Below are 16,390 nucleotides of genomic sequence, written 5' to 3' on the forward strand. Positions count from 1 at the left end.
GTACCAACTCACATTTTAAAAACGGAATTTTTATAAAATAAAAATGCGTATACTCTCATAAAATAAAAATGTTTGAGTATACTCTCGTTAAATATAAAAATACCAACAAGTGATATACTCAATCAACAGGTATCAGTGGGTGCTTCATCAAACACGAAAACATAGTTAAGTATTATTTAAAGGTAACACAATTGATGTATAAGTAATACTATTGTCACAACGATGTGCTACTTTTGGGTGATGCTGGTTTACCCACGGCTACCTTTGTCTGATCACAACACACACACACACACACACACACACACTTGCGCAGAAAGACAGACATGTTTAGAACACGGTAGCTGGCACAAACCCAAACACACAGCAGACCCAGTACGTGTGTACACTTAGTTGCTAAGAGAAAGGTCTGCACTTTCTCAGGCTCGCGCCTGCCTCACTCAGCAGGAAGCACGCTTCCCTTGCCTGCTGTTGCTTGGAATGCGCTTGCAAATGGATTGTCAGCGGCTAGCTTGAGCGGGATTGGTCGCTTAGGATGTTTGTCGGAGTGTTTTGATCGCCGCTCATCTCTTACGGTGCAGCCTTCATCATTTATTTTCTCAGTTGTGTGGGCTGGGTCTAGAGCAAGTTGTTAGTAAGAGAACCGCGATTCTCAGGCGCTTATCTGCAGAATATTATTCATACAGTAAACATCGAATACACGCAGAAAAACAATGGGAGTGGAAGGTTGTACCAAGTGCATAAAATATATGCTTTTCGTCTTTAACTTCATTTTCTGGGTGAGTTTAGTTTTTAAATTGTTTTGATGGACATGCAAATGTCGTGGTTGTTAACAGTCAGCAAATGCCAGGTGGTACAGTTATGTGAGATTCAACAGGATAAAGAAACCGTTACGCATACAATAATTTGGAGCCCTGATGTTGCGTGAGGTGATGCAGTTTGTATGACTGTATGTGTTGTGGTAGTGGTACTTGGAAATGCGGTGATTTGTGTAGGGGATCAGGGCTGTTGTATGCCTCGGGCAGCTTGCCCGGAGAGGCTGTGTAATTGGCGCGTGTGGTTGTGGCTTAGGGATTCCGTGCTGGCCACGGGAAAACCACTGTTCTCACGCTGCAGGCAGAGCTGCGCTAACATACCATTTGATCTGCTGCCAGAACGTTTGTCCCCCTTAAATGTTGGTTGGGAGTGTATGAGAGAGTTTGTTTGCTTTACAGATGAATCTTTTGTACCCAAACGATTCATTCACAGAGAAGTATTTTTTTTTAAAGATGTGACAACAATGTCGACATCTGAGCCCCTCCTCCTTTACTTATCAGTGCTCAACCGTTTGTGCAAATAAACGACTGCAGTTTGTTGTATTCGTTTGGATTGTATTTTATCTGTGTTTGTATTCAGCAAATATATTTTTTTGTATTTCTACAGTGTTTATTAGTTATTAGCAGAGCCTCTCATGTGTAAAGACCATAAACCTTAAACCGTGTGTCGCCTCTTCTCCAGATTCATTAGGATTTGCATCATACACCATCATTTAATACCACAGAGTAAGCCTTTTTCCTGTTGCTTCTTGTAAAAACATACTAGGCAAGATGCACATTTCCAAGACCACACCCTAGACCTCCTAGGAGTCGTAATGTTCCCTGTTTAACCACTAGGGAATGTGTTGGTGCATTGTATTGAGGATTTCCCCCTTACCAAGCTACAAGACCAGCTGGTTGGGTCTTAAGGGACACGGGTTTCCATCCCTTTTTTATGCAGCATATTTGAAATTTTCTTTTCTTAAGCAGTATATTTGACAACAGGTAGAGCTACAGGTGCTATGCTTTGGATATGGAGTAATTTACTTCGAGAAATTTGTCCATGTGATTCTTAAGTGGTGCCACAAAAGGAAAACAATCTAGCTTACCCTATAGTTAGTGCCCTCTACAGTATATAGGCTAAATGCTCTTTGTAATTTAGGAAGGATTACAACGTCAAATTGAGAACATTGTAGTTAGCATTATTTTTTTTCTCTTTTCTTCTGGTTTGTTTGATGTCTGATTTATATGTGAAAGAGAAATGGAAATAAATGAAACAACACTTGGGTTTACCCTCATTGTACTTTTATCTCCCCAAGTACTTAATTATAACTCTGCAAATTGAGTATAATTTGGGGTGTGTGTGTGTGTGTGTGTGTGTGTGTGTGTGTGTGTGTGTGCGTGCACGCGCATGTGTAAAGTGCATTACCAAGTCTCTAAATTGTTAAAAAAATGCATGGCTCAACTATAGAAATGCCCTGGAAACTGCATTTTATTTATTGTGTGCAGAAACAGAATTTATCATGCCAGGCTTCACTTCTGCTGCTACTGCCTTACTTGTATTGAGAGTCATAATTCTCCATTTCATGCCAAAAAGAAGCATATAGTGCAATTCACGTTCAGAATATTGTGTCTGCTTTGTATGTGTAGGTTGGTCTGCCAGACAATGTGAGACCAAATGATTATTTTTTATTCGTGTATGGTGACAGTAGTTGTGGTTCTATTTGTTGGAGATCACAAGTCCTTTAGTAGGTAGAACAACAGTATATAAAAAACTGGAATGTTGCTTACTGTCTAAAATGATCAGACAGAACAGGGTTGGGGCACAGGTTATAACTCATAATTTGTGCTGGTTTTTAACAATGGAATGGGAACGTCAAACCATAAATTGCTTTGTTATTGTCATGGAGGAATCTTGTGCATCTAATACTGCTACATATTTACTAAATGATTCATTGATTGGGCTTTATAGCTGTGCAGATCCTCAAAGTGGCATACAGAAATAGCATTAAATCATATAAATGTAAATAAAAGCAGAAGTTACTAAGTGATAGATATTATGTTAGCAGTTTTTCTCCATGCAAATGAGCTAGGGAATGCCTGTTGACATTCAGAAAGCAGAACGGATCGTTTCTAAGAGGCATATCACTTTTATATAAATGTAAATGAAACCAACTGTAACACATTGAAAATCTTGAAAGAAAGCAGGTTTTGCAGTCACTGCAGCTAGGGTGTGCCTTTCAGTATTTGAGCAATGGGAAGCAAAGTATTGGCACTCAGAAAGCACAGTGGAGGGATGGTGAGAGGAATATTATTTTATTTTCCCAGAGTAATACTTATAAAAATGCTACTGAACAGTTTAGATCTGCATTAACTGTAAAGAATCTTTGTGTGATTTATTAATTATTTATCAAATTTAAATGCTAAGTTCCACCTGGGAAATAATCCATATTCTAGGGAGGCCAGGGAGAATATTTTCAATAACAGTGTATAGGGATCTTACTGGGTTTATAACTTAAGGAGTGCAAGAAACAGTGTCATATTAATTACAACAACTGTAAAAGTTATATGAAGCAATGGTAAAAAGTACAGCTATAAAATTGTAAGAAATGTCTATTACTAATAAAAGACAACAGAGTTGGGTAGGGAAAGGAATACTGAAAAGAAAACAGAGACCAGCAGAAGTAAAATATAGCTTTCGTTCAGAGTTCTAGGTGGATATCCACTTTGCATGCAAATGTTCTCCCAGTGCATTATTAAATAGGACTCTGAGAGGAGTTGGTTCATAGGCAAGTATTTGGCAGTCATTCTGCAGACCATTAAAAAACCTACCCCAAATCACATACTCAGAAGGCCCTACCATATTCAGGCATGGGAAGACAAGATAGACTGGGTGGGGAATTTTAAGCTGTGTCCAGCCAATTATCTTGTTTCATCTTGAAGGTGGCAAGTGTGCTGCTCTGTTGACATGTAATGGAAGTTTGTTGCAGAGGTGAGAGATACATTGGGATATGAATTTATTAGACCAATGCCTCATTTATTTGTTGTTGAATGTTCAGTTCCTTTAAGTACATATTTGAGGTACCATTTCTTTTGTGAAGTACCATGAATTCATAGAGAGTTAGATCTTTCATGGTTTAAAAGGACAGACACAGTTCACCATGGAGTAGTCTGTAACAGACTAAGCATGGACAGATGGCTGCCAATCTGAACTGATGTTTGAAGCCACTGATCTTGTTAGTTGTGAGTCTCTCAGGTTTCTTAAGTGTTATGTTTAGATGCATGCCAAAAGGTGTGTCGTATTCAATAACATGTCTGAAATGGAAATAAAGGAGAAATAAGAATTCAGTGTATGTCTAGAGGATATGTCTTTGGAAATTAGGTCAGTCAGATATAAGGCTTTCTGAACTTCAATAAAGATTAAGATGACCAAATGATAAACTATTATCAACAAGAGTAGTTAGGTCCATTATAACACTCTCTGATTGGAGGTGTGTGTCACCTGTATTGTATGTAAAAATGTTTTGCTTACCAAAATGAACTGTAGTACATTTTTTTATTTAAATTGAGACTGTTCCCATCACTTCAGTTGCTAACATGGCCTAACACGTTGCAGCAGTTGTGAGTCAGTGGTAGGTTGCATAACTCACCCAATTTACAAATGTTTGCAAACGTAGGTAGTTGTAGGCCAAGAGGTTTGCCTGAAGGTCTGAGAAATAAATGTCAGTTAAGAGAGGGCCCAACACTGAGCCCTGTGAAATACCACTAGTAACATTATCGAATTCAGAATTGGCATTGGAGTCTCTAACCACATGGTTTCTTTTAGCTGTCCACCACTCAATGCCAGCATGTGTAATAGTGTCAAAAGGTCTTGGCCACATCCAAATATACTGTATGTATTGCTATCCACAACCTTGGTTATTTTTTCAAAGGCATTAATGAGGTTAAGGCAGCAGAACCTTCCTTTGACAAAGCCAAACTGACGAAGGTATAGGGTAAAGAGATTTTTTTTAATGTCCTTATTTAATGAGATCTGAGATAATACATTCCATAGCTTTACACATGAGCCTAATGTTGTTAACGGGTCTGCAATTACTAGGTTTTGTGATTCGGCTGTTCATGTGTATTAGGATTACAATGGCTGTTTTCCAGACTGTAGGAATATAACCAGTGGATATTGCTTAGATTAAAGAGAGTAGGAGAGGTTCAAATAAACCACATTTGTCATTCATGATCAGAAAACCTTGAGTATTACTAGGGCCAATGGATGAGGTATTCTCACCTTTTGAGAGAGCTGAGGGAACATGCCCTAAAGTAATTAAAAGGGATGGCTGAGACTCTGGAATACGTATAACTGTGAATGTAGTAAAATTTGAACTAAGTTTAACTATGATATTGTTTGTTTCCTTTTACTTAGAGTGTGCAGTATTATTGTGGACTAGCTCCCAGCATTATTTGGGTGTTAGTTCTTAACTTCCTGATATAATAAAGAAAAATGTGTAGTTATTTTTGATTTTAGTGGCTGTTTTGTTTGCTCATCTTTGAGCTTCCTAATGGTTCACTTGTGCTCTTTAGTAGTTTGTGTGCTCTTAAGGCAGGTGGAATGAGACATCTTTTAAGCAATTATGTATACTGGTATTCCACCAGACAGATTTGTTTTTAAATGTTTCATAATTGATGCAGATAGGGACTGCCTTGTCAATAAAACTATCAGTTAAACCATTTAAGTGGGAGTACAATTCATTCATAGACAGTGGCTTTAACAGTGGGTTCCTTTGGATAAGCTTTGTAGCAAAATTTATTTTCGCCACCAAGTAACTGAAGATTGTTTGCTTTTGATAAGTCCCTGAACAAAGGAATATTTACAGGGAAATGCCACCAGGTTTCAAGGAAAAAGTCACTGATTGATTTATGGTTTGATTAACAAGGCAGGATAAGGCATATGGATTTGTGCAAGACGCGTCATATATTTATGAGGAATACTACAAGGATACTTGGTATTGAAGTGTGATGGTTAACTATTTGTAAAAATAAAGTGTTAGCATTTGTCATCTCAGGGAAGCTTTGTGCATGTTGACCACTGGAGGCATAGGTCAGCCAGTTTGTTGATGGATAGTTTACACCTCCTACTAGAAAGTTTTGGACTTAATGGGGATTTCATCTAAGTTGCTAAGATATATGTTTGCTGAGAAGAGGCATAGCAGGTGTTGTATAATTAGTTAGTGATGTGTCTGTATATCCAGGCGAATGTGTGTGTCCCAAAGAATCTTTAGTGAAGATATCTTTGACAGCAACTGATAACCCTCACTAGGTCTGAAGGCTTGATAGTCATTGTGATGCCCGTGCCCTGGCTCAGCAATCAAGGAGCCTCAATCCTCACCAGTAACACCAGTCAGGGACGTCTCATAGGAGGAAAGGATAACAAGCACACACAGTACAATTTCCCTTAAGAGCACACAGAGATCTCAGTCAGTCTGAGGCTGGTTGTTCCCTTGCTCTCCAGGTCCTCAATAAGACTCCCCACTGGCACAGCTGTAGGGTCCAGATCTCAGCTTAGTGGGCAAGCTAAAACCTCTAGCACCCTCTCTGTCCAACCAGTGCTTTGTGTCCTTGCCCAAGTAGCTGAGACACACACACACTTTGAGAAAAGTCTATACAACCACACAGACACTTCTGGGGAAGGCTGGTACAGGTTCCCCAGCTGTGCCCCTTTCTCCCAGACTATCAGCTACTCAAAGGCCCTTAAAATGGTGTCCAATTATTACTGCTCAATATTATTAGCCAATTGGTACTACAGCTCCGGGCTAAAGCTGTTGGGATGGCTTTGTACAATTTTACCAAAGGCATCCAAGTACTCTAAAGAGCTTATATTATCTCTACAGAAACAGCCACAGTCGTAAGGGTTTCAAATATTTAATAACAAATAGTTAAATCACAAGACAATAATTTTTACTACACAGTGCTAGTTAAGAGTGCAGAGATCACAGAGAACTACTTAAAATAATTCGGTAGTACAGTTCTGACATCACAGAAAAACACTTAGCAAGACAGTGCTGGTGAGTTGGATGGTCAAGACAAAAATGCTTCATGCTCTTTGATTCTCTCTGTGTTTAAAATCATATTCCTGGTTCCCATTACATCATTCTTCACACATCCCTGGTTTCCCAGGCTAACAGAAACTACATTTACATTCTTCACCTCTGGGCAGAAACCAGAGCAATAAAGGACATTTATGCATGCAAATTCTCGCCATTAACTCTGACCTTAAAACAATAGGCAGGATGCCTCACTCTAGGCTTACTGGCTCCAAGTTTTAACCACAAAGGGTCACAACATGCTTTACTTGGTCAGCAGAGTGCACTGTTACATTTTCCAGTTCCACAGGTAACACTGTTTTTATCATTTAAGACAACAAGCCTGTGGTTTACATTGATATTTACAGATAACAGAATTATCTCCAAAATTGTATCTGGCTAGGCTGGCAGCCTTCACCTATCTTCACAGTCACTACCCACAAGAATGTAGGGAATGCCTTCATTGCTTTGAGACCAACCTAACTACTCATTTGGTCTTGATAAATGTGCAAAAGCGACCTTTAAAGCAGGAAAGCTGGAGCACCAAGAAAACATCAGTCTGGGACTAGAATGCGATATAAAAACTTGAGCAAGAGGGAGTGTATAAATATTTAAGAATTTATGAACGATCAACAATAAAACATGAACAAATGCAAATAAAACTTAGGAATACTTTAGAAGACTAAAATTAATACTGAAAACAACTCTGGCATCTAGGAACAAAGTCCAAGCTGTAAACAATTTGTTCTTCCTGTCCTAACTTACAGTTTTGGAGAGATTGACTGGCCTCAAAAGGTACTGGATCAGTTGGATACAAAAACAAGAAAAATGCTTCATGTTTTTTAAATTATTTATAAAAATCAGTGTATACCAAGATTATATATTCTCCATTGTAAAGGCGGTGTGACCCTCCTCAAAATTGATTACATGTGACCTCAGAAGATCCAAATGTGAATGTTTAAAACATGAGGAGAATAAGTCTAAGATGACTTCCCTGCTTTAGTTTAGCAAAAGCTTATCGTGTGTCAAGCAGGAATGGAAATCATACCAGAAGTAGATAAAAACTGGGCAGCAACTAAATGTGCAAAAAAAACAAAACAAAAGAAAGAATATAAGGTGAAGGATCAAATAAGTCAATAAATGTGGAAAATGCACAAATATAGTTGCTAGTACAGAAACTCCCATGTCGATCAGGACCAAACGCAGGAATGGTTAAGGAGAGGTGAATTCAAACAAAAATATGAAAGGTTAATATTGGTGGCCCAGGACTATTTACACATTGGTTTACAAAGTCTGTTGAACATGTGGGAGAAACAGAAAAATGCAGGTTTTGTAAAAAAACAGAATTGGAACAGTCGCACATCCTGTTGCTGGGTGTGATGCACTAATGGCAATAGGACTGTATACTGAAAGGCATAACAATGTTGGCAAGACTGTTGCATTGGGGACTGTGCAAACATTATAATATACTGAAGTAACTGAGATGCATTGTAAACATAAGCTACAAACAATTATAGAAAATAATGAAGTCTGTATCACAGGGGATCACCCAACCATTCAAAGAATAGAAGAGAGAGAAAACCAGATGTAGGACTCCCATGAAAAGAAGACAAAAGTAGCATTGCTCATTGATACTGCTAAACCTAGTGACGACAGTGTCTTAAATACAGGGCGACACAGTCATAGAATACCAGGATTTATAGGCAGAAATGAGGGCAACGTGGAAGAAGGATACCCAGACAGTTTCAATAATAGTAGAAGCAATGGGTCTTCTAAAAAGAATTTACAATCGTACGTAGATATGTTACTGATATATGTAACTCAACATGGATTGCTGAAGGAGTCAGTGCTGGGCACAATGTGGGTGCTACGACATACACTTCTTGCTGACATCAAAGATTGAAACAATACTAATTTCATGAGCTTTAATCATACTTTGACTTAGGAATGGGGTCCATTCCCGTCATGGTGTTAGAAACTCAAAAGACGTGAAGAAATTAAACTGGAGGAACAGTTGAAATACATAATGGAGTGTCTGTGCTATTTACTGGAGTTGTTGGCTCCAGATTTCGCGTCTATGTTTGGCTATTGAAAAAAAAAAAAACAGCGAACCACTAAATACCGAATGTGAAACACTGAAAGGTAAAATTAGCGAACTACTTCAACGAAAATAAATTCATTGAATGGCCATAGTTGGAAAACATTGCAAACACAACCAACCAAGGCTTCACCCCCCCCCCCCCCTCCAGCTGTATATACAAACTCCAAGTTTGCACTACAGCGGGGAACAGATCAAATTTAAAAGGTTTCCCTTCACTCACCTTAAGCTTTGTTACTTTCTGGTTGTTGGCCAACTATGGCCATTCGATTAATTTATTTTTGTAGAAGTGGTTGTTCGCTAATTTCATCTTTCATTGTTTAACTTTCGGGACTTAGCCATTCCGTTTTTTTTTTTTTTTTTTCTTTCCAAAAGCTGAACATGGACCCTCAGATTTCCAGGACAAGTCGACATAGTAGCTGTTCGGTTAGCTGTCCCATGAAAGTAAAATGCATGGCGTAGTTTTGTTAACCTCTTTTTGTGGAATTAGGTAAGCTGTCACCACCATGTCACTATTGTTTGTCTATGGTAATACCGTTGCAAAAACCTTGTTTAAAGCCTATTAAAGGTCATTTATTTATTTTGCTTATATCATACTTTCTATATCCTGTTCTTTAAGTTTTTAAACATGTTGTGAATATTTGTCAAGGTAATATTGTTTCACGGCCCTAACCTCCTGCATCATAAAATTTTTGGGTTGTGAGGCTTTTGCCCCCTACTGTCTGGGTGGGGCCATAGCATTGTGGATGTGAAGGAAAAGCATGTTGTAAAGTACAGTGGAAAAAAGATCTAGAGAGGAAAGGAGACACCAGTTTAGTTGCAAAAGAGTAAACCTGAAAGATAAGTTGAAAGATCCGGCCTCTTTGTAAGGCAGAAATGTGTTCTGAACATTTTAGGCTGTCTCCATATGACAAGGGTAGGACAGGGGTACATAGTGTGTCTGACATCAGTACTACATGCAGAATGCTGTTAGGTCAATAGTTAAGGATCCAGTGTAGTGTACTGTCTCTGGAAACCATCTAAGAGCTGATGGTGGCATTTATTTCTTATGCACATACATATTGTTCAACTTAGCTCAGGAATTATGAGCAAAGCTAAACATAAGAGGGATGCAAAGGCTCAAAAATAAGGGCAGTTGTTATGTATTGCTCTAATTCACTGTAAAACTCAATAGAACAACATGTTTTGCTTTAACGTGCAATTTTTTGTAAAATAGGAAGTGTGAAACTCTTAATGTCTGGGATTAATGACCAGCTGCATTCCTTGATAACAGAAAATTGAAAGATTTTATGAGAGTTGGGGCAAAAATGCATTCTGTGAGCACAGAAGTGATTTTACAGCAAAAAATAAGACCTTTGATCTGAAAACCTTCCCTTATCACAAAATAAGGGGAAAAAAAACAAGTAGCTGTCAGAACTTCTGAACAGCCATTTGTCAACTGTAATTTTCTTAAGAGGAGTAACTAACTACAGGCAGGGCAGCAGTTAATTTGCAAACTCCAGCATACTTTAGTGTCTTTTGCTCATTACATGGATTATGTACAATGGACATGGAATGGTTCATATCTGCTACAAAACAATGTAACAGTGTGCACAATCTTTTGTAAAGCTGTTATCTGAGTAGAACATCCACATATGGGTTTGAACAGAGCTTCAGTACTCTGTCCAGTAAAAGAAGATATGTATTTCAGAGGTGCCCCTCACTGATGAGGGGCCACTGTTTAAATGCGACTTATAGAAGAAGCACACTGAAAATTTTAAGAGTAAATAGTGCAAAAATAGCCTTCATTACAATACGAGTACATTTACTAGAAACTTCTGTGTAAGGTCATCTTCAATTTTTTTGTAAAGAAGAACAGTTAACAGCTATTATTTGATGCTTTCTTTTTGTAAATGGAAGGATAAACATTTGTATTTTTCTTCTGCCAGTTCAGCAGTGTGATTAGTAGCACTGTGCACACTTTCTCCTACAAATTGGTTGGTTCTTTTCCATGTGAAATTATTGAAGAAGGCAGCAGTGCCACAGCTAATAAGCGAGGCTGAATTTGCTGATAATGTAAGTTGACACTACTCATTTCTCTGAGATATTATGGACAAAAATATTAATTTTCACGCATGCATATTCATGTTCACACTCTCAAACAAACTTTGAACTCTGCTAAAAGATAGAAAGTATACCCTGGAAGGTTACCACACAGAAGTGCAGCTGTAATTTTGTATGATCCCAGTAAAACAAACTTTGGGTACGATGTTTATCCACTTTAAATAGTACACACACGTCCTTTTGAAATAATGCATTGAAGTGAGATAGCTGCACATTAGCCATGTAGTCTGGATATTCTTTAAAGGTTTCTGTTTGTGTGAATAAAAGACATGCAATATGTAGCCAATGTGTCCGACAAGGACAAAACGTATAGGGAAGGGGATTGCATTCCGTAAACTAACATACAATTTCAAAAAGTCATTCCTAAGCAACCGGTGTTGCATGCTGATGTTAATACAACTTTTTATCGGTTACAGTTTTTCTACAGTACTCCTTTGAATTGAGTGCTACTTAGAGGGTTGTGAATTTATTTTAGGGGTCCTGCAACGCAGCAGCTTGCTGTGGTTTGCAAAATTGTATTTGGATACCTTTTTGAGGAGTACATTTGTGCTGACAATAAGACATACCATGCATATCAAAAATAAATATCCTGTAGTAATTTAACTTTTTTTGACACTAGAGGCCTAAGAGGAGTTTAATTACAAAAGTTCTTTACTTAAGGAGTGCAGTACAATGGTCTTACTGTGCGGGAGTTCAGATAGGTGATACTAAACATTGCAGTAACAGTTAGTCCTTGCAAATTTTGCTAATGGATGCATTTATATTTATTATTAGCAAATTGTGTAATAATTCAGAGACATAATTGAGGAAAAGCATGGAATCAGTAATGTTCTTTTGAAAGCATGGCCTTTGTCATGCGAGTGTGTAATTGAAATCTGTACAGAAAGGTGGTAGCAGAGATGAGGGTTTCATCTTGTTGCTCTTAAACAATAATAACAAAAGCAGTATGCAGGGGGTGACACTGTTTTAGATGCATTTACGGAAACAGAGGAGGGCTTGTATACTAAGTTACTAGAGCAAGACATATTTAAGGAATGATGCCAAAGTATTGAAGTTCTGTAGAATAATGTGGGCAAATTAGATATACGAGTGTAAATGCTGTCAGCATTTGTAAAGAATGAGGGCTGCTGTCATTCTAGCAAGTGGGTAGATTATGGGTGCTTTGAAGAGTTTGCAGCATATGAAACAGAGAATGCAAAATCACAACTTGTAGGAAGAAGACTGAGCCAATCCATACTGCATAGCCCAGAATTAATAAGGCAGAATTTAAATTGTAGTTGGGGCTAAACTTGTATACATAGGTGGTTTATAAGGTTATCGCTAATGGGAAACAAAGGTGCAATCCAATACATGCTAAACGTAGAGTAGTGGAAAATACAAGTTAATAAGCATATGTGAAATAGCCAGAGGGTAATGAGAAGATAGGTTTCAGCGTTAGATTGTATCCTGCATGCCGTAGGCACTCTGCGTCATTACAGCATGTAAATACAGAGCAGGATTAGTACAATTCCTGTATGTAACACACACACACACACACGTAATGCATAATGTTAAGCATAGAGTTATAATGGAGGGTCGCAGTGCTGTCGAGTTTCCATTCTGCAGCTAGATTTTATGTTATGTAGTTACTGCAGTCTTAGTTCTTGTACAACTGTGTGTCTGTGTTTGTGATCAGACACTCCTTGTCTGCATTACTGTCTGACCTATGAGTAAAGGGCACACGATCAGGTGTAGGCAGATAGAACCGAGATTTGCCTGTTGTTCATGCAGATGTAGGAGGCCAACACTGAAGTTATAGCTTATTAAAAAGTCGTAGAACACTGATATTGGTGTCAGTTTTGTGATGGTATCTTCTTTTGGCAGTGAATTTGGCAATATTGCCTTAGAGTTCAGTCTGTTTAATTTGGGTGTGGTGGTCCGATGCTGTCCTGTTGTTCTGCCTCTCAGCTTTGTTATGGAGATTCTGTCCAGTATTATTAGTCTGCTGTAAAATGTTGTTCTGTTCCCTATGAGGTTATGAGGAAGTTAGCAAACCTCTCCAAGTGCTTTAAATCTCTCTGTCTGAGTGGATCCAGACATGCCATCTGGTACTGCGCATGTGATCAGGGCTTGTGCCTGAAGCATGGGAAGTAGGTTTACAAGGTAATTACAGGAGGGATTTTGGATGTATTCTTATGCAGCTGGGAATCAAATGAAAACCTGCACAAAGATGACCAGCCTTGTTTAATGACCATCTTAATGCACCAAGCTGCTAAATTTCAGGTAACTGAAGATTGAGGTTTCAACTATCTTGAATTATGCACTTTCAAGTAATCCTACACAGCTGTTAGTGCAAAATAATAATTAAAAAAAAATCCTGGAATGGCTGCTTTGTGTACTTCAGGATCCTAGAGATGTGATGTAACCAGCTTAATTTAGTAATCAAGTTAGCTTCAAGTAACTTGAATTAAAGTCAGACCCCAGTAGATCAAATGAGGCACCCAAAGCTTGAATTGATTATTGCTGACTGATTCTGCCCACTTTTCTTTCAAATACAGTAGTCTAGTTATTAAATAGGTGTATAGTTTTGCTTTATGGTTCTTACTATTAATTTATGCTCCCAGCTATTGTTCTGACTTCATTAAGATTACCAGTATGTATAGGCAGGTAAAGGCCAGGCTAAGTATCGGGGAAAAATTATAGCACTGTAGCATTTGAGAGGTACTTGATGGAGAAGTACCATACCATAATTAAAGTAATATTAAAAGGCAATCCTATTCAGCCAGTCTAGACTGTTCATGTTTAATGCTAGGTAAATTAAAGCAAGATGGGGGGGGGGGGGGTAAGGGTGACTTCAAAGTCAACATGTGGAAACCAGCCTTGGAGTAGGGATTGTGTTTGCATGTGAGACAGCTTTGCATAGCCTTGTAATGCTGTGTATTAGGGGAAATTGTACTGGAGTCTGTGTCACTAAAGTAGTATAAGCTTGCCAGACTTGCAATAGTGGCTTTTAATTTGTTTTTTAAAGCCTGATTGGTTCCTGCAGTCTGGTGTGTGTCTGTGTGTCTAGCTAGCTAGCTATTGGAGACCTTTGAGAAAAACAATACTGAATGCTTTATTGTCTACTGGTTTCTGGGCAAAGGAACAAAAACTTCTTCTTTAGCATACATAAATTGAATTCACCCTTTCGGCCCTAGGGCTTCATCAGAAAATATCAATGCAAATACAGACCACAGCCTTTTTTATATAAAATCAACTCTGCCAATCAGTTTAAAATGCATTCAGATAATAAAATAATTAATTAATAATGCAATAAAATAGTTGATCACTGGGACATACCCAAGTTTCTTAAGCCTTCATGCAATGGCAAATTTTTCTATTCCTGAGAAAACACTTAACGCCCATGGCCTAAATGAAACATTAAATAATATCAGCAGCTAGCCCAATTTGACAGCTGGTTTCATACTTTTCAACTAAATTTTTAAAATTACATCCTCTCTTATCCACCATAGGTTCATAGATTAGTACTAGGCTTATCTGCCTGTGTAGGCCATTTTAAGCCTAGGCAAGTATCTCTTGTGAGAATCAAACCCTGCATCTTGTGTCTGTAAGGCAAACACCTTAACCATTAGGCCAACCTCCCACCCCATTATTAATTCCAAAATAGCAAAAAGAAATTCTTCAAATTTCCACATGTAATGGGGTGTCTATACACAGCATTATTCTTGGCCCTAATTTTGATGGCATAAATGTGTTCTTTAATCCCTTTTCCCAAGATTCTAGTGGTCATACCCCCATAGAAGCTTGGACAACCGAAACATGTAGCTTACATGAACTATGCCCATTGTTTTATTGGTGTATCTAGCCTTCGCCCCTATAATATGTTGCAAGTGTTGTAACTCTATGTAAGGCTCTTCTCAAATTAATCTGCAGGCACTACATGCAATACATTTGTGCATATCAACACTTTTTGAGTAACTACTGAAGATTTTCTGTTATGATTATTCTCCAATTAGCACTTAATACTATGTTTTTTCTTCTACACAAAAGCTGGATTTTCCCCCACCACTTCAAGAATGTCGCCATTTCCAGAAATAATTTGCAATTGATCTGTAAAATATTCCTCCCTATAAAGCTATCAACGGACATATCTAAACAAAATCTAGGTGCTGAATTGTGTAAAAACAGTTTCCTGTGACTTTATCTTTTTCAGGAAACCCCATACAAAAGAATGGAACCAAAATGTGTTTCCCTTTTGGAGCATCCTTCCTTAACTGTTTGAAGTAAGAGCTCACTGTCATATGCATCACCTAAGAACTTAGAAGTTGTTGTTGTGTCTTTCGGCTTTTCCCAGTTAGGGGTCGTCACAGCGGAACTACGGTCCGCTAATGATTGGCAGTATATTGTTACATGCCGAGTTGCCAGCCCTGACGCACAATCTTCAACGAAGGTACGCCCATTCACGCATGTCTCCACACAGAGGACGCTCTAGCTGAGAATCGAACAGGGCAACGTCTTACTGTGAGGCAACAACGCTACTGCAGCACCACCACTGCAGTGCACCTAAGAACTTAGGAGTAATAATCCCAATTTCTCTATCAAATCTTTGTTTTTGCTGGTCATCCTAGAGGCTCATATGTACTGGCCTCTGGGAATATTTTTCTTAATAAAAGTGGGGTGGTTTCTTTTGTAGTGGAGATACTTATTAGTAAATATACCTTTCCAGTGTATGCTGCATAGTAATTCATAGTAAGGTGATGATGCCAAAGTTCTACATCAAGAAAGCATATTCTATGCCCTACATCACCCATAACGAATTTTAAAAAAGTGGTATTCAAATTTAGATTTTCTAGGAGCAAGTGGCGACTTTCTGCTGTACCATGGTAATTTAAAAAAAAACAAATCGTCCACGAACCTCCTGTAAAATATTACATCTGTATATTGTGTTAATGTAGAAAGAATCTTCCAACTCCCATCACACCAAAACCAGGCTAGCAAAGGTGGGTGCCACTGTAGCGCCCATTGCTTTACCTTTTCTTGTCTATAAATAGGTTCATAGGTGTTTACTAGTCTAATGACCACAAGGGGCTTTTTAAGCCTAGCCATGCATCCCTAATGTTTGACAAGTCAGAAAAAACACAAAAATTCAAATATCCAAACCGAAGGAATCATCACACAAAAAGATAAGAATTTCCCATTTATTATCACGTCCTGGTACCTCGGCAGTTCGCCTTCAATGGAACAATTAATCATGCTAAAACATCATCTGGGGTTGTTTATATTTTGGGTTGTGACTGTGCCAGGCCTTTATGGTATGTAGGACAAACTACTAGGAATGTTAAAAT

The 16,390-nt window shown here is 38.3% G+C and overlaps 1 protein-coding gene across 1 annotated transcript in view; it reads left to right on the top strand.

Annotated features, from left to right (window-relative positions):
• Positions 1–448: 448 nt before the first annotated feature.
• The window catches only part of CD81 (CD81 molecule), a 1,063,451-nt gene continuing 1,047,509 nt past the window's right edge, over positions 449–16,390 (top strand). Inside the window, exon 1 of the mRNA XM_044082753.1 lies at positions 449–776. Within this exon, the coding sequence (XP_043938688.1) occupies positions 711–776 (66 nt within the window). The 5' untranslated portion in view covers positions 449–710. The remainder of the gene's footprint in view (positions 777–16,390) is intronic.

The sequence above is a fragment of the Protopterus annectens genome, chromosome 9.part0 (genome assembly GCF_019279795.1).
Source record: "Protopterus annectens isolate FY-2018-M chromosome 9.part0, PAN1.0, whole genome shotgun sequence".
Classification (NCBI taxonomy): domain Eukaryota; kingdom Metazoa; phylum Chordata; order Ceratodontiformes; family Protopteridae; genus Protopterus; species Protopterus annectens.